Raw genomic sequence first — 26,105 nt, 5'->3', positions numbered from 1 at the left:
ATGAGAAAAAAAAAGTTTCCTACAGGACAAGGCTTGCAATTCTGAAATGAGTCAAGCAGAGCAAATGACAACAAGAAAAAAAACAGTTTTAGGAGTAAGATCCTTCATGGAAGCTCCCCTTAGAGGTTCAAAGGGTGTTACAAGGGCAAACAAGACGAGGTTTAAATTCCAAGGAGGGAAGACTGGATGATGAATTAATTTTACTGCCCTGAAAAAAGAAACCACATCCTGATGGGAGAACAGACATATCTTGCACTAGTCCTCTGAAACAAGCTAATGCTGCCACTTGTACCTTCAAGGAAGCAAGAGCTAATCCCTTATCCAGTCTATCCAGCAAAGAGTTCAAAATGTAATCCGTTTCAGAAACGGATGACATTTTGGCCCTTTTCTACGTACCTATTTTCAAAGATTCTTCTTATCCAAACATATGCTAAGTAGCAGACTACTTTCTGGACAAAACAAGGATCAAGATCACTCTGAGTAACCTTTCTTCCTAACTGCACCCTCTCAAGAGCCAAGCCACAAGACAAAATGGAAAAGTGACCTGCATGCTAATTGGACCTTGTACCAATAAAGAAAAGTCAGAGGCTCCTCCACCTTCATCAGATCTCCTTACCAAGGCCTCCCAGGCCACTTCAGAGCCACGAGAACTACCAGTCTTGTATGTGCCTGTATCTTCTGTAATACCCTGGGCCTGCCTATCAAGGGCCACATGGGAAAAAACATACAGAAGACCCTTCCATGGCCAGGGCTGAATAAAAGGATGTAGCAGGCCCCAGCAATGTATTACTTGGGGAAAAAGCTTCCTCCATGAAACTCCATGCTCTTGGATCCACTGCATTTCTGCCTAGGAAGTCCGCTTGCACATTTTGGATTCCTGCTACATAAGCCACTAAAGTGTATTCCAGATTCTTTTCTGCCTGTTCCATCAATATAAACACAGATAGACTAGATTGTCAAAAAAGGATCATTTGGTGTACTCTATCTTTCCATTTATACTTGCCCATAGTGCTGCCACAGTCTTACTTGTCTGTGGTTTCTCTCTCCCTCCACCACTGAAGTCTCTTTGCATCTATCCACCAATTCTGACTTCTATCACCTCTGTGGGAAGCCTATGTATGCACTACTTTTTCACTAAGATGATATCTTCACATTCCTTTTGAACTTTCTTCTGTTCAGCTTCATATGACATCTTGTCCTTTAATGTTTGTCTATGGAAACTGTATACAGCCTGTAAAAGTGCTAATGACTGTATATTTGATTTTTGATGCTTCACCATGCACAGAATATTCCCTAGGAAAAATGTTTCTAATTAAACAGTATTTTGTAATCCCCAATATCTCTTGTACATAGCAAAAACTGATTGAATAAAGGGAAGAGAATAAGGGGAAAATATAAAATCTGTACTATGAACAAATTCTGGAGTACAATACTGTAGAAGACGAAGTGTATGAGGAAAGACTTAAAGATCTCAATATATATACTTTGGAAGATAGGTGGGAGATGAGATACGATAAAGATGTTTAAATACCTCCGTGGCAAAAATACACAGGGGGTGAGTCTCTTTCAATTGAAATGAAGCTTTGGAATGAGGGGGCATAGGATGAAGGTGAAAGGGGTCAGACTCAGACGTAACTTGAGGAAAAAGCTTCACTAAAAGGGTGGTGAAATTGTTTAACGGCCTTCCCAGTGGAGGTGGTAGAAACAAAATCTGAATCTGACTTCAAAAATGCTTGGGACAAGTATATAGGATCTCTAGGGGGGAAAAGGGATGGTAGATAGCATGGATGGGCAGACTGGATAGGCCATATGGTCTTTATCTGCCTTCATTTTCCCCCTGTTTCTGTGTGTCTATTTTGTCTGTTTCTATTACAGACTACTCTCATAAATCAAAATTTCCCCTAACAATATATCACAAGCCTGTGGTAGGCAGTTAAATACAAAAGGGTATTTAGTGAGTCAACTGAAATGCACAACTTCATGTTTATGGTATCAGTCATTTCCTGGATAGCAAGAATCAGACGTCAGTTATTACCTGGAATCAAAAGGTTTTGTTTAATAACCAAGTATGCATGTAGCAGAGATGAACAACTAATGCAAACAGTATCAGGCAGGAAAGGAGTGGGAGTCTTCATTTCTGCAAACAGCACCAGTACAATATCTGGCTAAAGTAGATGCAATTGCCTGTAGGCACCATAATGCTGTATCAGCCACAGCATCAGAAATGTACACGGTGAATATTAGACATCTGGCAAGCTACACTAACTTATTTGTTAACTGGAAAGGTGACTCCAAAAATACTACATTTAGGCTTGAGATAGCTCAGAAGACAAAGCGGGACACAGGATTCCTAGAAGTATGACAGAGGGTGTTTCTAGATTTCTTGAAAGGTAGCAACCCTGCCACAACCACAGTAACCCTGTTCCCTGCCTACCACTTCTGCCTCTATCCCCCCCCCCCCTCACCCTTATTCCCTTCCCTCTTACTCAATCAGTTTTTGCTATTTACAAGAGGTAATCGGGATTACAATTTTAAGTTTATGCATCTCCAAACAAAGCCAAACCAAGTTGTCAAGTCTTGAACATAGAAAAACATGAATTTCCAGGTGCTGTAAAATTATTTTGGAAACAGAACATTTAAGGCTGATTTCCTTTTGCTAGGGAATATGACAAAGTGCTTTGGACCACCCGTCTACCCCCACAAAATAAGGGGTCCTTTTACAAAGGCACGCTGAAAAATGGCTTGCGGTAGTGTAGGAACAGGTTTTGGGTGCGCGCATATCCATTTTTTTAGCATGTGAAAATTGTTGTGTGTCCATTTTGGGTCTGAGACCTTACTGCCAGCCATTGACCTGTCGGTAAAGACTTATGCGGTAACCGGGTAGGAAAGACCTATGTGTGCCAAACGTCACTTTGCACGTGTCCGTTACGTACGCCCAAAAATAAAAAACTTTTTTCAGACACGTGTATCAGACACGCGCCAAAAATGAAATTACCGCAAGATCCACACAGTAGTCTGTCAGTAACTCCATTTTGGCGTGCATTGGGCGCACGTAGACGCTTACGCAGCTTAGTAAAAGGACCCCTTAGAAAACATCGAGGCAGCCAAGGGGTCAATGCTTTCAATCATGGGGGATGGAGCAACATGACAGACACATCATCCAAACACTCTGAACAACCCTCCAAGTATCAGAATGGTGAAACAGAAATAGAAGGCTAGGGTTTTGCCAACTATTCCTAGCATTCCCTCTTCACCTGATCCTATGGATTAGTCTGTTGTTCAGTGCAGAACTGGAGAATAAACCCATTGAAAGAAACACCTTTGGAAGAGGGCCCAATGGCTACTTTGGCCTATGAAATATTACTAACTCCCAAGGAGAGACAGCAGCCTCTCAATCCTTCTGTAGCAGTGTCTGCTGCTACATCTGGGGAACCCACCAGTTTGACAGGAAGAAATGCTAATATTGGACCAGAAAAACTGCATTAAGCTTGTGCCCCAGTTTCTGGAACCCTGGGGTTCAAGGGTTCACCCTCCCCATCTCAAGTTCTTTACCAGTGGAACCTGTAGAGATTTCCCTCAATTCTATATGGTCAGTGATGAAAGGGGCTTGGTAAGACCCTTTCTGGGCAACTAGTACAACTTTCGTCTCAAGTACAAGTCCTCATGACCATTGTGGGTACACGTTGATGAAATAATTTAGTACAGAAGCCATTTGGATGTTGTGGAACTGAGAGTCAAGAGCATGATTAATGAAGAGCTTACTGGCTAAAGAATGTTTTCGTGCATAAGAAAACTGATAATTTGGAAAACAACACGAGAAAAAGAGGAACCTTTGTTTTGTTAATTTTCCAAAGATTTTTAAATTGTCAAAGTAGTACTTTTTCGACATATTTAAGATCTTGCTGGAGGTTACTCCACCTGTTCCTGCTTTATTATTTTCACTTTCGAAAAGACAAGATACAAACTGATGAACAGAAGGACATTCCTCAAATTTCCTCAGAGTTCGGATTTCTCAGCTTTTCTTGAAATTTCTGTTGCATCAATTGAGCAGGAAGCATTGATCGTTACCTGGACAGCAATTTTGTGATAAGGCTGCTCTTAAATATAAGAATTCTTTGATTTTTAATGCAAAGTTAATATATTTCTTGATCTTGTTAGTACTGCCCAATTGTGAAGGAAACAATTTCTTATAATGCATCAAAGTGTTACACATTGGAGTTATGTTCTTTCGAAAATATCATTCAAGTGTGTGGAGAGATAGTACAGATGTATTTTTTTGTTCTGCAGCCTGTTCAATTGTCTTTTTGTTTAATAAGTAAATCCAACCCTCACTGGATTTGCCCAGTCTTAGATGATGTGGTTCAGGATTATGTAGTCTTCCAGAATGTATAATAGGATCTAGCCTGCCTTAATAAGTCCTGAAAATATTGCCTTTTCTCTTATTCTTTACTTGTATACTCAAGATTTTATATAGTAGTTTTTTTTAAATTACCTTTTAAGTTATTTTCTTTGATTTTTTTAATCTACATTTTCTTTTACAATGTGTAACTTGAAGGTCATTGTTTAAAGTGTATAAAAATTAGGTCTGCACATTAATTATGGTTAATGCTGTAATTGATGTGCTCAGTTGTGATTAAGAAAATAATGGCAGCTAGTAATATTGTACTATAGCATCTCCCCCAAGATCTCAATTTTGATCTGTTATTTTTTTGGATGCTAATATCTCAATCTCTCTGGATGTTTCTAGAACCTTTGTAGATTTTTACTAGCTAAAATATAAACAATTGTTATTCTGGATGTAAAATTTGTTGCTCTTTCCCTATCTTTGTGTGGTAAAATTACAGTGGTATGAAATAAATTTTGATGACACAATTTAACTAGAGAATTGCCTTAAAGTATGCTGAATTGATCTTGTCTTATTCATTGCTGTTTCTTCTTGGTCCATCTTTAGAGATCGTTTTAAAACTAAATAGCAATATGATACTATTAGGTGATTCTGTTTTATTTTATTATTTATATTTACTGTAGATTATAGTTTGTATTGATATTTCTTGATCAATATGTTCCTGTATATTGGTATTCCAAAAATCAACCAATCTATATTTTAAGTCTGTCTAATAGTTTCACTGAAAGTATGAGGTAAACACCATAATCACTTTTACAATGGAAGAAAAAAAAAAAAAAAAAAAAGACCTCAGTAACGCCTGTGCCTTATCTCTCTTCTAGGCTACAGGCAGCTACCATCATTAGTCTGAAAAACCTCCACCTTCCATTAATAGTTACTATGCATTTTTTTTACCTTTCCCCCAAATTTTTCAAATTAGAAAACTGTTCACTTTGTGATCAAACTATGGCGAAGTGACTTGGCTTGCTTCAGCAGTGCTCTATGGAGTTTCCCCGTTTCACATTTCAGCTTCTTCAGGAGCTGCCATGTATTCGCTAAGTTCCCACACTCTAAAATCAATATAAACCATCAATTCAGTGACGATTCTTCTTTGACGCCCATAAGTAAAGTTCTTAAAAATGTAGGGCTTACCTTATATCACCACTGCTTGTACCCGATAACTTTTCAAAATGGCTCTGCCTGGTAACTAAGACGCCTACTTTAGTCTACCAACAGGCAGTCACTTCCGGTTTGCTATATGAGTAACTTATGCCTTTACTCAATCAATTGAAAGGTGCTTTAAAACCTTCAACAATTCTCAATACTAATAAAGAAGACTCTCCAGTCTATATTTATATTTAATCCCGATGGCTGTAAGGTATTCAACCTAAATATCCATTCTTGCTATCTTCTAACCCTTCAGCAATGTCGCTCACAAATATATTGAACAGAATCGGCACCAGCACCAATCCTTGAGGCACTCAACTACTCACCCTTCCTTCCTCAGAGTGAATTCCATTAACCACCACCCTTTGGCGTCTGTCTGTCAACCAGTTCCTAATTCAGTTCACCACTTTGGGTTCTAACTTCAGCATGTCAAATTTTATTCAAGAGCCTCCAACGAGGAATCGTGTCAAAGGTTTTGCTGCAATTGAAGTAGATTATATCTAGTGCACATCTTTGATCTAATTCTCTGGCCACTCAGTCAAAGAAGTCAATCAGATTTTTTTGGCGCAATTTACTTTTGGTAAAACCATGTTGTCTCGGATCCTGTAATCTATTGGATTCCAAGAAGTTCACTATCTTTTCCATTACTTTTCCAATAGCCAAAGTGACGCTTACCAGCCTGTAGTTTCCAGCTTCTTCTATGTCACCACTTTTCTGAAGAGGGACCACATCCACTCTTCTCCAATACCACAGAACCACCCCCGTCTCCAATAATTTATTAAACAAATCTTTAGGAGGACCCGCAAAACCCTCTGAGCTCCCTCAATATCCTGGGATGGATCCCATCCGGTCCCATTGCTTTGTCCAACTTGAAATTTTCAAGTTGTTCATAAACACTTTCAACCATCCCAGTGAGTCAGCCAAGTCCTCTATCAAAAACGTTCTCTAGGAGGGTCAAGCAATGACCTAGCTTGATAAAACAATCAAATTCAGTTTGATACAATAATCAAATTAAGTTAGAAACTAACTTTTCTCTTTTAAATCTAAATATTCCCAAGAATTATAGCAGTTTTCATCAATGTAAATGCAAATAAAACCAGTTGTAAGACTAAAGCTGCTTTTTTTTTTTAACCTAGGACTGGCAATGGAATTTTGGGATTCCTCTTTAGTGAGCTATAATTCAATTTTTCCTTCAGACTATGAAGTTTTCCCTTTTTCTTTTTTTCCCCTGTATTAAAGTATGGAAATTTCACTGTGTTAAGTTTGACTTCAAAGTGTATTGTAAATCTTTACATATATCAAGATGACTCACATATTGACAACCTGGTATAATAAACCACCATCTGACTGCCAGCATAATATACAAGAGGAATGAAACGTCAGTCAGTCACCAAAGCATCTGTATTTGGCATAACCAGGCACTCATAAATTCTCTTACATATCTGAGCATCTCTACGAAAAGATGACTAAAGTAGGAGATTCAAAATGTTGAGAATGGCCTTTCATATCATGGGTCTACAAGCAATTTGCAAAAGTGACATATTTTAATTTCTGTAACTTTTTTATTTTTTCACATAAAAGGATGGGGTTTGAACTGTTGTATTACAAATTGTTTGCTCTAACAGAATTCATTAAACCCTCATTTTTTATGTTTCTGGAGACTTTAATTTCCTTTGCCCAGGCATGGTCATAGATGATCTATTCCAGTGGTTCCCAAACCTGATCTTGGAGGCACCCCAGACAGTCAGGTTTTCAGGATATCCAAAACGATTGCAGTGGAGGCAATGCATGCAAATCTCTCTTGTGATTTTCCATTGTGGACATCCTGAAAATTTGACAGGCTGGGATGCCCCTAAGACCAGGTTTGGAAATCACTTGTCTATTCTGTTCTCTATATAAGGTGCACATGGACAAAGCCCCCCACCCCACCCCAAAACATAAGCTAGGACCTATAGCATGGTTTTCTCTCCCAGTCCAACAGCCTCCAACTGATCAAGTTCTCAGGATAACCCTACTAATTATGCATGGAGATCGGCATGCAATAGGGATAGTAGAATGCAAATCTCTTTCAAGCATATTCATTAGAGATATCCTGAAATCATGACCCATTGACATCCCACCAGGACAGAGAGTGAAGATCATGAGCCCACAGGCCACATCAGGAAGGGGTGTTCATGGCAAAAGTAGCCATTCTGTAATGTATTTCTTAGTAGTAGTTCTTTGTGGAATAAGACAGCTCTGATAACCTGGAATTTATCAGGCCACTGGATAACAATTTTTTTCTATTTACACTTATGTCATGAAAAAAACAAGAGCCAAGCTTGGAGAGAGAAAAAAAAAGTATACGCATGTCAATTTCACACTTCTGCTGTACAGTCTTGCAAAATTATTGTAAATTGCTTTTCAGGCCTTTTTTTTTTTTTTTAATTTAGGATGGAACAACAATGTACTTTAAAGATGAACAGCCTATATTTTCCTCCTGTGGCTCTCCACTGACAGATTGGAGCAAGTGAAATTTGACAGTAGATAAAGGCAGTGCATGTCTGTCAAACAGTCCTTCACTTTATAATGGTCTGCTCCATTAAAACACAAGAGGATCTGAGGCTAGAGAGAAGCACTCAGGATTTGCAGCCAGAAAGTTAATCTACATTGTTAAAGTTTAATTTTTATCATCCTCTCCTCTACCCTTCTAAAATTGCATGCTGCACTCCACAGTGCTCACCAAATATTTTCTCTATATAATCAATAAGGGAAATTAACTTTCTATAAAATATCTCAAAATGTCTCAGACATCCTTCAACTCAGTGACAAGTCACAGAATGCACTAAAACGCATGCATTTACAGACACCACAATATCCAAAAAAAGTTAACAAGTTTGAGGCACTCAGGCAAACTGAACTACTAGAATCAAGAGATCTGTAGTATAAGCATTCATTGTGAGAGGAAGTACAACTGAGGGCGACACATTCCTCCTTTCATTTTTGCAATGTCAGCATTAATAGAGGAATCATCTATAAGTAGTCTGGTATGCACATACACAACCCAGCAGAAAACAGAAAAACTGTTCTGTCTTAAATGCAGCAATAACAAAAACAAACAAACAAAAACAACCCACACAAAAGCTCTTCGTAGCTCAAGTGGGAGGTATCTCCCCAAACACTACGCTTATAAATCCTGGGCAATGCAGAACTGTTACCATATTTTTTCAAGACACTAAGATGCTATGCTGTGCATGATCTGCTTTGTTTTATGGCACCTATTTTTCAAGTGAATAAAATGTATAAAAAAAATGAAAAGCTGATGGTTTTATGAAATGATTCTCTGGCAGCAAGAATTTTTTTTTTTTTTTGCTGATACTGCCACAGTAAGGTCACGCGAAGTGGTTCTACTGCATTCTTTGTCTCAAGTCCTTTCAGCGAGCAACAAAAATTTCCAAAGTTGTGTGTGGCGAGGGTCAAGGGGGAAGGAAACATGATCTAACAAGCTGCATCAGATCATCCTGCTCAGGAAAAATCTAAAAGCAAAAGATAAGAGCGGCAGAACACTTCACATTCAATACACAGAGTTTTAAAGCTCTAATGTAATAATTAAAAAATTATTTTACAACACTGAGAATTGTTTTACTGAAACTTGAAAAAGCACAGTTGTCTATGATGATTGGCTGGTGCTATCAGTGACTGGTGCAGCCTAGCTCCAGCTAATTCCTATTGCTCATCCCCACACTCTTCGTTACCTCTTATGTTTTCTCTCAAGCACCATAACTATTTGCATTCTCAGATCATCTGCTCTAGCAATTCTTAGATTTAGTTCCCAGATTAATACAATCAGTAGGCCTCATCTCACATTTGCATTTCATTTTAAGACAACTATTATTTATTTTATTTATGCTAACCCCACACAGGTATCAAATCAAATGACAATCAACTGGAGTATGGGCTTTGCAAGAGTTTTAAAAAATAGCAATGAAAGATGTACAGCTTTTATTCTAAGCATAATATACTATGCCTTAAAAGAAAGGCAACCTGGAAATCAGAACTAGAGAGGAAGTGACAATTTCCAAAAGCAGAAAAGCAGACAGTCTGCCAACACACTACTCTTGGCAGCACCTACAATGCAAACTCAGGAGCAGCAGTAAATGCCCAATAAGCTAAGGGCAGAGTCTCAGTCATCAACTTATGTCAGACTCACCTTAACTTCTCTTCATGTAACCCATTAAGTCCCAAGCTAGCTGAGGTTTCACGTCTTCTCCTATAGAGACCTGAATGAGATAACTCTTTCAGCTGTAGTGCAGACATGTCTTTTTTTTTTCCCCCAAGTTTATGTTGAGTTCTGAAGTAGCCTGGAGAGACTGTGCCAAGCAACGCCTCTACACACCTGCCCGAATCAGCACTGCTAGGCTCTAACTGCAAGCAGCTACAGACCAGCTTCCTGTTTCTCATAGGTCCACACCCTTCAGAAAGGCAATAGGTTTCCCTTATCACAGAGGCTCACACCTATGAAAAGCCTTCCAGCCTAGAAAAGCTTTCTGAATGTTTGCTGACAAGCATGCGCAAGTGCCTTATCTTCCCAGATTGCACACGAACCCCATATTCAAATCAACTACTCTTATCCTTCAAAGCCTAAGTAGACATAATAATCTAATCATCCATTGCCTATTACCACTGTTTACATATAGGGAAAACGAACAATAAATGATAGGTCCAAGCATGTCCATTCTGGGGTGTGTATAAAAAAAAAGGCAGCGCACAAAATTCTTAAGTTTATAACCAGCAAAAACTTGGATAGGGAGGAGGTTGGGGAAGAGAGAAGAATAACTAAATAGGCATCTAGAGAAACAGACTAGAGAAAACAGTTTTCATTTATTTCATAACGTTTACATTGAAACTACACAGAAGTAAAAACGTTCACATAAATAAAAATAATCACACAAAGTAAACTATTTCAATACTTGAAATACAAATTATACTTATCAAAAGTTAGAGAAAAGCAGAAAAAGAAATGCATAAATGAACAAAATCTCATTTACAGACGTTTTCAATATGATGACATTTAAACAGTTTTTTTTTTCTAAGCAGATATTAGAGTCTTATCTTCAAAAGTGATAAAATACTCTGGGGTCTTTTTCCCAAGCTGAGGTGAAAGTTGGCCTTAGTGTACCCTTACACGGGATTTACCCCCACACGCTAAGGCCATTTTTACTGCAGCCAAAAAATGGACGGATTTTCAATTTGTTCAGTTAATGGCCATGTGCTAATGTTGCCATTAGCGCATGGCCATTTAAAAGAAAACAACAAAAAGTCGCCTGAGCAGTTACCAGCACCTATTTTGTAGGTGGTAAGGGATCCCGTAGTAATCCTGCACTAACCAGCGTGTGGTAATTTTGACACGAATGGCACTGGAATGTCTACTCTTCTTCCTGACACCCTTCTTCCACACAAAACTAAATAATATTTTCTAGCATGCAGGTAGTGCACACTGATTGGGAACTTACCACAAGATGTCTGTGTGCATCCCGAAGTAAGTCCTTGTCACGGTCATCGTCACCGCCGTCCATGCCTTGCGTATCTGTGCTGTGTTCCTCCTTCTTACCTACTAAAATTACCTGCAGTTCCAGTCAGTGACCTGGGGGGGGGGGGTCACTGTTGAGTGGTGGAGGCCAAGCTGGTGATGTCATCAGCACTGAGCACTTCTTAAGCTGGCTTCTGAGAGTGCTCAGAGTTATGGCAATTACCTTGACAAGCCTGGGCCCTGCCAGCTCTGTTTCATTGTGAGGTTGTGGCCTAAAGCTTTACTACAGCTTTCACCTTATGCTGTGTTCCAGTGGAAATCTGCCTCCAAGCTGGGGAGTCCTGAGGAGTTAACGCTCTGCCTTCAGCTTTCACCTTGGCTTAGGTCCAGTGAAGCCTGCTGCCAGGTCTGTGAGTCCAGAGCCTCCCATGCCTCAGTTGAGATTCCAGTCGCCCACTGTGAGTCCTTACTCGCTGTATGCAGCGAGTGGCATTGTGCTGTGTTTGGGACTGTGTGGGCTGGATGACGGGGAATGCTGCAGGTGCAGCGGCTGAGGCCATGTCATGAGGTATTTCTGGATAAGGGAGCGGTGCTTAGAGCATGGAGGGGTCCGCGTGGGCTGATCCTGGCCCTTGGGTGCTGTGCAGGGCTGTTGAGTCTTCTACCTTGGGAGCATCGGCTCAGGTTTGGCTTCTTCACCTTGCTTGCCTTGGGAGTGTCGGCTCGGGCTTTCTTGCTTTATCTTGCTTGCCTTGGGAGCATCCGGCTCAGGCGCCTCAGTGACTGTTTGCTTATCTTAGGTGACATCCCTAGTCTTCTGTGAGTGGTGAGTCCCGCTCTTGCCTCCACCTGCGGTGTAGGTCCTCAAGAGATCTTTTCTCTTTGTTTTGCTTCTGCTCCACTTTGATTTTGAGGGAATTTACCGTGGTTGTTCCGCGGTTCATCTGAGTGTACTGACAGAATGAACCCTTTCCTTAACCGCTAGCGGTGTTACCTCTGTCAGCTAAGTATTGCCTGTTTGTCTTTAACCCGCTAGGGCGGGCCTTTTGACTAGTGTATTGTGTTCTAGTATATGCCTTATGTTTGCACTGCTGTGCTAGTATTGAGAGGTGCAGCTAGGCTACTTATGTTTGATTTCCCTATACTGCTAGACTGTTCTACTTTATCTTTACTGTATACGTTATGCTTTGCATTGTTTATGCTAGTAGTGAGATGCGCTGTTAGGCTGCTTATGTTTGATTTCCCTATACAGCTCGGCTGTTCCACTTTACCTTATTCTATATTTCATGTTTGCCTTGTTTCAGCTAGGTTAGACTGTATAGCTAGGCTGCCTGTTTTCCTTTTAGCCCTGTGTTTTTTTGCTGTTTATAAAGCTGCCTCAGTTCATCTCCACTTGTAGTCCGGTCCAGTTCTTGGGAGCACTCTTAGTTCTGAGGGGACTTGGTCTACCCAGAGGTGGTTGGGTGATTCTCACATGGCCACCTCTGGGCCAAGGGCTCACAAACGCCACAGTCCTTTTAAGCTGCAGCAAATGCAAGCTAAGAGCATACCGCAGCTTAGTAAAAGGATCCCTCTATTTGCAGAGCTGAAGCCCCTCTTCACCCCTTATTCTGACCATTAGGCAAAGTCAACCAGTCATCTCCCATTGGCTATCTTAACTCTTAAGGGTGATGAAAGAGATTTTCACATGTATATGCAACCGTCAGAAGTAATCAGTCAAATTATTAAGGCTGTACAGACCGCAAGTAGGAATTTGGACAGAGCAAAGGCAAAGTCATGATTTACACATGTATTTCATAAAATACATGTAAATTACATGGTAACAGTTACAGGGCCAGATTCTATAAATGGTGCCGAAAATTTGGTGCACATAAAATTCGGTGCTCAACGTTACTCTATAAACGGTGCTTTGGAACTAGTGCTCTTTATAGAATAACATTGAGCGCTGAATTCAACACTCAACTTTGGGTGAAAGGACTTATGCCAGCTAAAACCTGGTGTAAATCCAGGCACACACATTGGGTTTCGATCCACACTATTCAGTAACACTGCGCACATCTTTTGTGAACACCCTGACCCACCCATGCCCCTCCCATAACCACATCTCATTTTGTGTTGCACACAATCCAATTTAGACGCCCACTGTTACAGAATAGCATGTAGCCAGATCGGTGCCCAATCATTAGCGCTTGTTAGCTCCAATAATTAAATCACTGGAGCATGTTAACTAATTATTTTGGGTACCAATATGGGATCCACGCCAAATTTTTGGCACCCTTTACAGAATCCAGGAGCTAGTGTACATAGCTTCTTGATCTAGGCGCTATTTTCTGTAGGATTTGTCCTAGTATTTTTAGAATGATACATATGTGCCTATGCATCTTTAAAAACAGACTGTAAATAGGTACTTTATTGCCTTTTATACATAGGTGTCCATAAAATTATTTTCAAAATATCCAATTATACTGATCCAGCTTTAAGGAATTTATGCTGGCTCCATTATCCACTAGAGCTAGTTTTAAGATGATGATCTTTGGTCTTTAAGCTCTAAGTACCTTACAAACCTAGTAAAACTCTTAAGAGAAAAGATAATCGATCATAAGAAGATCTTGTTTGATGCACGGCACTTAAAGGGTTTTTTTTTTTTCAAGCATTGGCTCCTACCACTGGAATTCTTTGCGCCTGTGAATCTGCTGAAAGTTGAGAAGCACCTTCACTTTCAGGAACATGTAAAGCTTGGCTATTTTGTTAATGTGTTTATTGCTCAGGGCCGTGCCGACACGGTAAGCGAGGTAAGCATGGCAGGAGGGCGCCCCACTGCACCATGCTTACCTCGCCCTCTTCTCCCCAGATCCTTGTCCTTTTTTTTTTTGTTTAAATTTACCTCTCCGGCGCGTGGCACCGTAGCGTTAGTGAGGAGGCGGCGCTCCCCCGCCCCGACGTGTCAGTCTCTTCCCTTCGCTCGGTTCCGCCTTCTTCTGACGTCAGAAATGACGTCAGAAGAAGGCGGGACACTGAGCGAAGGGAAGAAGACACGTCGGGGCGGGGGAGCGCCGCCTCCTCACTAACGCTACACTGCCACGCGCCGGAGAGGTAAATTTAAACAAAAAAAAAAGGATCTGGGGAGAAGAGGGCGGGTAGTGTAGCGATCGTTTTCGGGGGGGGGGGGGGGGGCACCGGCGGGGCCAACTGCAGGGGGGCGCCGGAGACCCTAGGCACGGCCCTGTTATTGCTTTTTATTGCTTATGCTATTTTTGTCTGATTTACATTGCTTGTGTCACACTATAGGCTTTATAAACCACTTAGAGTTGTAACACTTAAGACATGAAGTGCTAAATCTGCCAACACAACGGGCAAACTGTCTCAAAGCTGCACAAAATTGTCTCAATCTTGCTTACAGAAAAGCCTCAACAAACAAGGAGGTCTTTATAAGTCATTTAAACTGTGAGGCCTCTGCACATAAGCGTAGCTGCCCCTTCAAAGAATTCTACAAGGAAATCCCTGCTATGGAAAAGACTGAAAGCTTTGTATCATATCTCATGTGGACAGATGGATCGAGGGAGAGACATATTGCCATCTCTGATCTTAAACTCCTACTAGGACAGTGCACATGAATACAATTCTTCAAATATTTTGGATCAGACAAGTATATTGCTTGATTGATGAATAATACAGATAACATTAAAATGAACCAGAAATTGAACAGGTAACCAAAGTAACAGCACATCCCAAGATAAACAGCATTGCAGGAATCCAAACGTGACAACACCACGCTCTGGAAAACTCCACAAAAATCATAAGGCGGCAACATAGGATTCAACCTAAACAGCCCAAATTGGGCAAAACATGCCTGAATAACATTCGCCACCTGATATTTCATAGCAGGGCTGCCAAGAGACTGGGCCAGGCCCGGGGCAAGGCCGCCCCCGAGGTCATCGACGTCGCCGCCGCCACAGTCCCCACCCACTCTCCCCTCCATCCGCCACTGGGCCAGGCCCCCTGCATTGAAATCATCACAGCGCCTCACCTGTCACCTTGCTCCATGACTGAAAGCGCAGCCAGCAGTGGCAGATTGGATTCGCCTCCCTTCGGGCCTTCTCTCCCTGTGTCCCGCCCTCACGGAAGTTACATCAGATGAGGGCGGGACACATGGAGGGAAGGCCTGAAGGGAGGAGAATCCGATCTGCCGCTGCTGGCTGCGCTTTCAGTCATGGAGCGAGGTTACAGGTGAGGCGCTGTGATGATTTCAATACAGGGGGCCCGGTCCAGTGGCAGTCGACGGAGCCGAGGGCGTGTGAGATCGGGGACTGCGGCGCCAGGCCCCCCTTGGAGGCCCGGGCCTGGGGAATTTTGTCCCCCCTGCCCCCCTCTCAGCAGCCCTGTTTCATAGTCAAACTCGAGTCTAGAGAAACACCTAAATTTTACAACCTTTTGAACTTGTAATCTCATCTCATTTAAATTCAAAGATAGTGGCCAAAATTCTTCTACATTTCTCCCTACAATCATCACTTCAGATTTGCCAATATTCAGTAACAGCCCATGCTCGCTCATCCGGCTATTGATTTCATTCATGTAAAATTCCAACCGTGTTTCAAGACAAACCCCTCCCCCCCCCAAGAGGTAATAGGAAAAATATTGTAAATCGTCTGCATATAGATAACTAACTCCCAATCTCCTAAAAACTGTACCTAAAGAGGCCATATACACATTGAATAATAAAGCTAAGAGGGCTAACCCTTGAGGGACCTCCCTAACAAAACCTCCTGCGAGACTTGTCCTCCACTCCTCACACGCATAGACCGTCCTTCCAGATAAGCAACAAACCACTCAAATACTTGCTCTCTCATCCCTAAACCATTTAATTTAGATAACAATAACTGAATATTCAGAGTCAAAAGCCTCAGAAATGTCAAGAGATATCAAACAAAAGCAAATATTCTCATCAAATTGTTTCCTCATCTCATCCACTGCAGACAATAGAAGAGACTCAACCCCATGGGCTCAGCGAAAGCCAGAATGGCATGCATCCAAACAACCAACCAACCAACCAACCAACCAACAAAATCCTCTAGTTGACAACATAACCTTCTCCAGCACTTTAACCCAAAAAGGCATATATATACCCTGGAGGAAAGGAGAAACAGAGGTAATATGGATACAGACATTCAAGGTACTAATCTGCAAACAAACCTTTTCCAAAGATGGGAAGGCACTAGAACTAGAGGGCATGAATTGAGGTTGAAAGGGGGCAGACCCAGGCATAATGTCAGGAACTATTTTTTTCATGGAGAGGGTGGTAGATATCTGGTATGCCCTCCCGTGGGAGGCAGTAGAGATGAAAACAGTAACAGAATTTTAAAATGCGTGGGATAAACACAAAGGAATCCTGTTTAGAAGGAATGGATCCAAAGGAGCTTAGGAGAGATTAGGAAGCAACACCGGTAATTGGGAAGCAAAGCTAGTACTGGGCAAACTTTTATGGCCTGTGCTCTGATCATGGCTGGACAGATTCAGCTTAGAAGCTGGAGAAGAAGGACAGTGCTGGGCTACGGTCTATGCCCAGAAAATGTCAAGGACAAAGACCAGGTATACATATGAAATATCACATACTATATGTAATGAGTTTATCTTGTTGGGCAGACTGGATGGCAGGTCTTTATCTGCAGTCATCTACTATGTTACAACTGAGATAGGGCTAAACCCATGACTAGGTGAACAAAGCAGTTGCCCATGGGAGGAGGGGCAGCAAGAGAGCAAGCAGAGTTTGTCTGGTAGCATAGCATGGCTGGTAGGAATCTCTAGGCTTTGTGAGATGAATAGATATTTGAGTTGGCCACTTAGTTGGGCAAGTGCATCTGCAACAACTCCCTACCACTCTTCCATTTCCTCTAGAACGCTGGCACTACCGGCTCAGTGAGGCAAGTGCAAAGCTGATTTGCCTAGGGTGCAAAGTACCCTTGCTCTGGGCCCTGTCTGACTACTTGTTCTCATTTACTGGCCAGTCTAGAAATAACTTATTTACTGAGAAAAAACATTGTTGCACCCAAAGACTAGCAATAGTCAGAGGAATCATCAGATCAAGCTAACCTGAAGCCCAGCCTTAATTTTGTTCCCTCCTTTGAGCTGAAGAAATAAGTCTGTAAAATCAATGGATATATATTTTATTTCATTTTATTAGTCACCTAACAATCCCATGAGCTCTAGGCAACTTGTTTTTGTTTTTAAATATTAGAAATAAAATTAAAATAAAACAATCACTGAAATAATACATTACGTTATACAAACCAACAAATAGAAAAAATTAATCACAACTCATTCCTATACAGCAGGGTTCTCAACCCAGTCCTTGGGCACACTTAACCAGTCAGGTTTTCAGGATGCCCGCAATGAATATGCATGAGATGAATTTGCATGCCCTATCTCCATTGTATGCAAAGTTATCTCGTGCATATTCATTGTGAGTGTACTGAAAACCCGATTGGCTAGATGTGTCCCGAGGACTCAGCTGAGAACCCCTGCTATATAGACTCAGTTTTCCCCATCCCCCAAAAAGCCTTGTATCCTTCCTTTTTACCATCCCATCTCTCAATTCAAACACTAATTAACCAGTGCCCTAAATTTGATCATCACACTGGTTTTATATAGGACTTGAATTGGCTCTCTATGTGCATAAGTACATAAGTAATGCCATACTGGGAAAAGACCAAGGGTCCATCGAGCCCAGCAACCTGTCCACGACAGCGGCCAATCCAGGCCAAGGACACCTGGCAAGCTTCCCAAACGTACAAACATTCTATACATGTTATTCCTGGAATTGTGGATGTTTCCCAAGTCCATTTAGTAGCAGTTTATGGACTGTCCTTTAGGAAACCGTCCCAACCCCTTTTTAAACTCTGCTAAGCTAACCGCCTTCACCACTTTCTCCGGCAACGAATTCCAGAGTTTAATTACACGTTGGGTGAAGAAACATTTTCTCCGATTTGTTTTAAATTTACTACACTGTAGTTTCATCGCATGCCCCCTAGTCCTAGTATTTTTGGAAAGCGTGAACAGACGCTTCACATCCGCCTGTTCCACTCCACTCATTATTTTATATACCTCTATCATGTCTCCCCTCAGCCGTCTCTTCTCCAAGCTGAATAGCCCTAGCCTCCTTAATCTTTCTTCACAGGGAAGTCGTCCCATCCCCGCTATCATTTTAGTCGCCCTTCGCTGCACCTTTTCCAATTCTACTATATCTTTCTTGAGATGCGGCGACCAGAATTGAACACAATACTCAAGGTGCGGTCGCACCATGGAGCGATACAACGGCATTATAACATCTTCACACCTGTTTTCCATACCTTTCCTAATAATATTCAACATTCTATTCGCTTTCCTAGCCGCAGCAGCACAATGAGCAAAAGGTTTCAGCGTATTATCGACGACGACACCCAGATCCCTTTCTTGGTCTGTAACTCCTAACGTGGAACCTTGCATGACGTAGCTATAATTCGGGTTCTTTTTTTCCCCACATGCATCACCTTGCACTTGCTCACATTAAACGTCATCTGCCATTTAGCCGCCCAGTCTCCCAGTCTCGTAAGGTCCTCTTGTAATTTTTCACAATCCTGTCACGATTTAACAACTTTGAATAACTTTGTGTCATCAGCAAATTTAATTACCTCGCTAGTTACTCCCATCTCTAAATCATTTATAAATATATTAAAAAGCAGCGGTCCTAGCACAGACCCCTGAGGAACCCCACTAACTACCCTTCTCCATTGTGAATACTGACCATTTAACCCCACTCTCTGTTTCCTATCCTTCAATCAGTTTTTAATCCACAATAGGACATTTCCTCCTATCCCATGTCCCTCCAATTTCCTCTGTAGCCTTTCATGAGGTACCTTGTCAAACGCTTTTTGAAAATCGAGATACACAATATCAACCGGTTCCCCTTTGTCCACATGTTTGTATACTCCTTCAAAGAATTGAAGTAAATTGGTCAGGCAAGATTTCCCCACACAAAAGCCGTGCTGACTTGGTCTCAGTAATCCATGTCCTCGGATGTGCTCTGTAATTTTGGATTAGATTAAAAGTCTTGAATAAAGGAGCTCCACCCAGGGCCGCCGAGAGACTGGGCCCGGGGCAAGGCCACCCCTGGGGCCCCGCTCCCACCGCCCCTGAGGTCTCCGCTGCTCCCCCCCCCCCCCCCCGAGGTCACCGCCGCTCCCCCCCCCCTCAGTCTGCCACCGGGCTGGGCCCCCTGCATTGAAATCACAACGCCTCTCACCTCTGTGTGAAAGCGCTGCAGGCAGAAGATTGCCTCCCTTCGGCCCTCCTTGTGTCCCGCCCTCGCGGAAGTTACATCAGAGGAGGGCGGGACACAGGGAGGGAAGGAGGTCCGAAGGGAGGCGATCTGCTGCCCTGCTGCCTGCAGCGCTTTCACATGGAGGTGAGAGGCGCTGTGATTTCAATGCAGGGGGCCCAGCCCGGTGGCAGACTGTTGACGACGGAGGGCGGGTGGGACTGCGGCGCCGGGTCCCCCTTGGAGACCTGGGCCCAGGGAATTTTGTCCCCCCCCCCCTCTTGGCGGCTATGGCTCCATCTATTATAACATCAACTTAAAAAAAGAAAAAAACATAACAGCTAAGTGGCATGCTCGTACGGGAAGATACATTTTCAAGGATATACAATTATTTGAAGAGTAAGGTTACATGAGGAGTAGCCTAATGGTTAGTGCAGTGGGCTGAGAACCAGGGGAATTGGTTCAGTTCCTACTACAGCTCCTTGGACCCTGATCAAGTCAACACTTCGTTGCATAAAGCTTAGGGGCCCTTTCACTGAAGTGCATTAAGGCCAAAGGCAAGCTTAGCAGTCAAGAAAAAGCTTACCACTAAACTGTGTTAAAGTGTTTTGCATTATTTTACCTGTTAGTATGCACTAAACTGCACATTCCATTTTTTTTTTTTTTTACATTTTTTCAGTTGTGGGGGGGGGGGGAGTAATGAAAGTGGAAGCGTTTCCTGCTAGCGTGCTCTTATGAGCGCGTTCTAACTGGATAACATGGCGTTAACGTGGGGGCCCCGAGCACCTCCTAAATACGACACAGTAGGTGCTTAGGTTAATTTTTTTGCATGCATTGTGTGCTAATACAAACATTAGTGCATGACCTGCAAAAAATGAAAAAGCTTTAGAAACATGCTGTGGTAAATCTGGGCTTTACACACGGGACAGTCTCATGTTAGAATACGCTAAGCCCATATTTCAGTGTACCATAGTAGAAGGGCCCTTTAGATTGTGAGCCCACTAGGGGCAAAAAGTACCTGTGTATTGTATGTAGACCACTTTGGTTGAACCAGAGAAAGGCAGTATAACATATGCAGGATCCAATCCGATGCAATGCAATGGTGTAGTACCTTTCAAGTCACAAGCTTGCAGCTCTGGAATTACAGAAAAAAACAAAAAGAACAAATTTTGACATCATGGAAACAACTTAGTAACACAGGGGCCCTTTTACAGAGAGGCGGCAAGCACAATGTGGGCTTACTGTTTGCTCTTCTGGGACTATCACCGGACCAATGAGGCCACCAGCGGTAGTCCTGTCCCGAGCGCGCGCCATTTTCAGGGAAGAAAGAAAACCCCTGGAAATGTCTTGCGTGGCGATAAATTGGCAGTAATTGGGCATCGCCACAAGCTGCCCAGTTACCGCCGGGTTAGTGTGGGAGCCCTTATCGCCACCTCAATGGGTGGCAGTAAGGGCTCCCAGCCGCATGGCCGTGCGATAAGAGTTCTCTTACCACATGGTCATGTGTGCTGGGGGCCTTTTTGCCCGCTGCGGTAAAAGGGCCCTGGTGCATGGAAAAAATGGCCTGTCGCTAGTGCAGGGCCCTTTTTCCCCACAGTTTGGTAAAAGGACCCCACAGTAAGTGACGGCAGATAAAGACCTGAATTGTCCATCCAGTCTGCCCAACAGACATATTCATTGTTGATTTAATAATGAATGAGAGAGTATATACTTGATCAAACTAAAGACATTTCTGTTCAAAAAGCCTTTCCTGAAATCAAGGTACAATAAAAATTTTCCAGGATGGGATATTTGATTATTTCATATAGGTATGGTATAGTAAATGACAGCAGATAAAGACCTGCACAGTCTTTCCAGTCTGCCCAACATGGTGGCCAGAGCTGTAGCAACTAACAACATTTTACTCTGTCAGCCTTAAGGTATCTTCTCCTCGTCCTCTGGAGTTACACTCATAAAATATGACATGAATGTGAAATAAAATAAGCACACTTGTTCTTGGTCTGTCCTTGCTATTTTTAGTCAAAGCAAATGCCACCTGGAGTGGCAACTCCAGGAGGCCCAGCAATAAAGACGCCAACCACCACCAGTATGGCAACAAAGATAAAATTTATTAGCACATCAACCCAACACTGTCATGTTTTGGCATCTGCCTGCATCAGAGGTAGCAAATCTAAAAACATTTATAAAATACAAAGTAAAAGGAATCATCAATATTTTATATATATATTCAATGATAAAGCAACATTATTATGTCAGTATTTTAGATTTTTTTTTTTTAGATTTACTACCCTGATGCAGGCGGATGCTGAAACATGGCAGTGTTGGGTTGATGTGCTAATACATTTTATCCTGGTTGCCATACCAGTGGTTGGCGGCGTCTATACTGCTGGCCCTCCTGGAGTTGCCACTCCAGGTGGTATTTCTTTTGACTGTTTTTTCACTCCCTCTGACATTTTTTCTTGCTATTTTTAGGTCACAAACCGTAATAGTCTGCCGGGCACTGTCTTTACTTCCCAACTGCTGGACTTGCTGTTGATGCCCACTTCAGTCCATCCAGATCTGTCTTTCCCTATTCTTCACATTAGGACAAGGAGTTCAGTTTGTGATATCGTGTATATTTGATTTATAAATAATAATAAATTGCCTTGAAATGTACAAAATAAACTCTAAATTGACTAATTACATTAACTATGCTATGAAAATATGGCAAAGACCACACTCCAAATACAATATGAAAACGTAAGGCATGTCATTCCTAATACCAGAATCCAAAGAGGAAAATTTCAGAAACAGACTCATCACTCTTGTTTTGTATAGCTCTTAATCCTTTTAATACACTTCAACTCTTTGGGTTATGGATTTAGCCTTAATCCTATAACTGGCACAGACTCAGAGGTAACATCACACCTGGAGTTTGTAAATGACTTAAAGCTCTACAGGTCCAGCGATAAACATTTGGCGGAACAACTCTTGTTTAAGTAATCAGCTTTCCAGATGACATCAGAATGACTTTTGGCCTGGATAAATGTGCTAAAGCAACCTTCCTAGGAAGAAAATTGAATAAAACTAAAAACCATCTCTGACCGATGATATTGCCATCAAGGAACCTGAACAGGAACAGGTACATAAATATCTAAAAGTAGAGGAAGAACAGCAGTCCAGCACGAAGTACTGAGAGAAATGACCAAGAGTATTACAAGACATTAAAATGGATACTGAAAAGTGTGATATCAACCTGCTTGCAATTCCGGCACTTTGTATAGCATTTTAAAGGCCAGAAAGAATTGTGGACTGGTCTCTTAAATAGCTTGAACAGCTGGATACACAAATAAGGAAACTCCTTCATGCTCATGAGGTAGTCTAGAACAATCACTGTATGCTGAGACTATGTACTCCTAAAGCCAAAGGAGGAACGGGCATCAGAAGTAGATTATGTATATATTTATTTGGATTTTGCTCACACCTTTTTCAGTAGTAGCTCAAGGTGAGTTACACTGAGGTACACCGGGTACCATCATAGCCCTTCAGGCCTATTTTAACAGCATCAACAGATCCAAATGCACAAAAAAAGCTGAAGTATGACAGCAAGCTTCCAGAATTTGATTCAAATCATAAATCTTGGACTGGCATTCCAACAAGCAAAAGGAATGAGAGAGAATCTACCTGTAAGTACAAGAGTGGAACCAACAGAATATGCAAAGCAGGAGAAAAAGCTCTTTAAAGAAGTGGATCGGCAAACAAGGAAAAACAAGTGGCAAATGCACAAATACAGTGGGAAATATAGTTACTGCAAGAGCCCTACATGGATCAAGCTCGGGCATATGAACGGTTAAGGCAGGAGTTCCCAAGCCTGTACTGGGGGAACCTCAGCCAGTCAGGTTTTCCTGATATCCACAATGAATACGCATGCGATTGATTTGCTTTCACTGCCTCCTTGGTATGCAAACCTATCTCATGAATATTTGTTGTGAACATCCTGAAAACCTGACTGGCTGGGCTTCCCCCATGAAAGATTTGGGAATCACTGCATCAAGGAGAGGAGAACTGAAAACTAAGGATGAGAGATTTATAGCTGCAGCCCTGGGTAGCAAATTACAGATGAGATGGCTCATAGCAGGCACAGAAAATACTTTGTAGATTCTGTAAGGAACAGCTGGAAAGGGTTAAGTACAAAATGCTGACGATGGAAATTTTTTATATGGAAAGACACAAGGTAGTACGTCTCATTCACTGGAAACGCTATAAACATTATGCTCTCACGGTGCAGATGTTGAGGTTAGAAATTGATTCTATCCAACTGAACGAGGATGTCTCCCGTGTCCCACTAAGAGATTGTATAATTTCAAGTGGAGAAGTTTGCCTTCTGATGTGAGGAGCATAGATCCGTTTTTCTGTCCTATACAAAGCTACTTAAATACCTTCTGAGTCTGGCCTAGAAACCAACTCTGTACAGATTCACCTCAGTGCAATTGGTGCTTACCATCACCGTGTGGAAGATAAGTCCACCTCTGCTCAGCCTTTAGATGTTCGCTTCATGAAGGGCTTGCTTTTTCTTAAGCTTTCCATCAAGCCCCCTCCAGTGTTGTGGGATCTCAACATGGCACTAACCCAGCAGATGAAAGCTCCTTTTGAGCCGCTTGACACCTACCATTTGAAGTATATGCCCGCAGGGTGAGTCAGCTCTAAGCCCTAGTGGCAGATGCACCTTATACCAGATTTCATCAAAACAGAGTAGCTCTCCACATGCATCCTAACTTCTTGTCTAAGGTGGTGTCAGAAATTCATCTTAACCAGCCAATTGTTCTGCAAACATTCTTCCCAAAACACCATATCCATCCTGCTGAAAGAACACTGCACGTTTTGGACGGCGAAACAGCCTTGGTCTTATCAGGAGTGGACTGAAGCTCATAGACCGTCATTTCCCAAACTGTGTGCTGCGCCAAACTCCCAGGGGTGACGCGGGGCACATGGGAGTTCACACGCCGAGTGCTGTGCTGTTAAGAAATTGAGCAACTATTATGTGGATTGTTTAGCTTGCTGGAAACAATGAGGCCCTTGCTAAAAATTTATAGACAGCTGGAACAAAGACTGCTGCGGTGTTATTTACCTTCCTCTCTCCACCGCCTATCCGCCTGCTGCAGGCTGCCATTAACAATGTAAGTGGTGTCTTTGGCCTGCCCCCAAAGCCTTCTTTGTACAGCATCCCACCTACCCAGGAACAAGAAGTGCTTGTACAAAGACAGCTTCTGGTTCCAGGGCAAGCTGAAGGCAGTGCTTACACATTGCTACTGATGCCGACTGCCTGAAAGTTTGGAGGCCTGCTCCCACCCTGGGACCCTGGCTACTCATTACTCAGCTGTCAGGGAGGGAGGCCGGGGCTGCAAGACATTATGTTGCCTCCCTCCTGTGCTTAGCTCCAGGTTCTTCTTCATCTTCTCCCCAGGAACAAGGTAAAAAAATGGATTATAAGGAGGCATGGATTGGAGGGGGGAAGATGGTGCATTGGGGAAGAGAGGGAGAAATATTGGACATGACCTGTGGCCGGAGGGGGAGAATGCAGACCTGTGTGGCTGGGGGGGAGGGGGGGTGACGCAAAAAATTGCTCAGACACTAATGGTGCCGTGAACCAAAAATGTTTGGGAACCATTATCATAGACGAGATGGGGGCTACCACTGGTAAGTGAAATGATGGTCACTGTCTGATCGAGAGAATAACCCTAACATACTGCTCAGATAAGTTTTTCTTTTTTTGTGGCACAAAGACCACAAATGATTGTAACACTGAGTTTGCAGTATTTTAGATCAATACCACAGCCTGAAGGCAAAGGGAATACTGTTTTGGCATTGAAGTTTATCTTGTACGGTTTATAAGGAGCTTATTTTGCCTATGATTGAGCTGCTTATTAAGAATGCTGATTATAAGCACCATAGCGCTTGGATGCCTTTTCCTCCTTTTTTGAGAACCTTAACATATTTATTTGTGATATTATATTGTGGGTTTATATTTGGTATCGCATGTCATGGTAGAAACATATGATTTTCAATGTTTATGGAACCTAAAGCGCATTTACTTGCAAAAAGTGAAGGAACAGTGGAAGCATGGTCTAGTAATACCACAAGCCGTTGGAGAAGCCAGCATGTTAGCACTGGTTATGGCTCTAATAGTAACATGACTATCCAGCTGTTAAGGTGACACTGGGGTGACCTACATAGAGACGCCATGGTTAAATCCTGAGCGTAATGAGCATAGGGAATCCAGATGTTCTGTAACTTGATCTTATTCTGCCATCATTTACTATGACAATGGGATAAGATAGGGGAGAGCAGAGGGGATATTAGAAGAAACACAGAAGAAAAAAAAAACAGAAAAGAACACAAATGAAAGATTTTAAATATTCCAGGCAAAAGTTAACACAAATTTTATGATACACATTTTAAAACAATTGTATATTTTAAATATTTTAAAAACTGGTTAATATAAGTCTATATGCAAATGTTATACAGGTAACTGGGATCTTTGCTCTCTCACCTACCCACGCCCATCCTGTTAGACTGTCACTGAAATGCTTTGATGTTTCACTTATATATACTGTCATCTACCAACATTTGCTTATTTCCGATCTGACGAAGAAGGGCAACCTTTGAAAGCTAATCAAGAAATGTATTATGTCCAATAAAAAAGGTATCATCTTATTTTCTTTTCCATGTTTTATTTTGTTTTTTTTTCTAGTGATTGCTCTATTAAGAAATCAAAA

The 26,105-nt window shown here is 42.0% G+C and overlaps 1 protein-coding gene across 5 annotated transcripts in view; it reads right to left on the bottom strand.

Moving 5' to 3' along the window:
* Positions 1-26,105, bottom strand: part of LIMS1 (LIM zinc finger domain containing 1) — a 209,452-nt gene that overhangs the window by 85,786 nt on the left and 97,561 nt on the right. For 3 of the 5 annotated variants that reach the window (XM_030201468.1, XM_030201470.1, XM_030201469.1), the window contains exon 3: positions 20,369-20,485. Coding sequence is in view for 2 of the 5 variants with exons in the window: in XM_030201466.1 (XP_030057326.1) it covers positions 9,741-9,847 (107 nt within the window). In the remaining 3 variants the exon portion in view is untranslated. Of the gene's footprint in view, positions 1-9,740; positions 9,904-20,368; positions 20,486-26,105 lie in introns of those variants that run through there. The other 2 variants (XM_030201466.1, XM_030201467.1) reach the window with 2 other exon arrangements.

The sequence above is a fragment of the Microcaecilia unicolor genome, chromosome 4 (genome assembly GCF_901765095.1).
Source record: "Microcaecilia unicolor chromosome 4, aMicUni1.1, whole genome shotgun sequence".
Lineage (NCBI taxonomy): Eukaryota > Metazoa > Chordata > Amphibia > Gymnophiona > Siphonopidae > Microcaecilia > Microcaecilia unicolor.
This window is presented reverse-complemented; position numbering and strand designations above follow the sequence as displayed.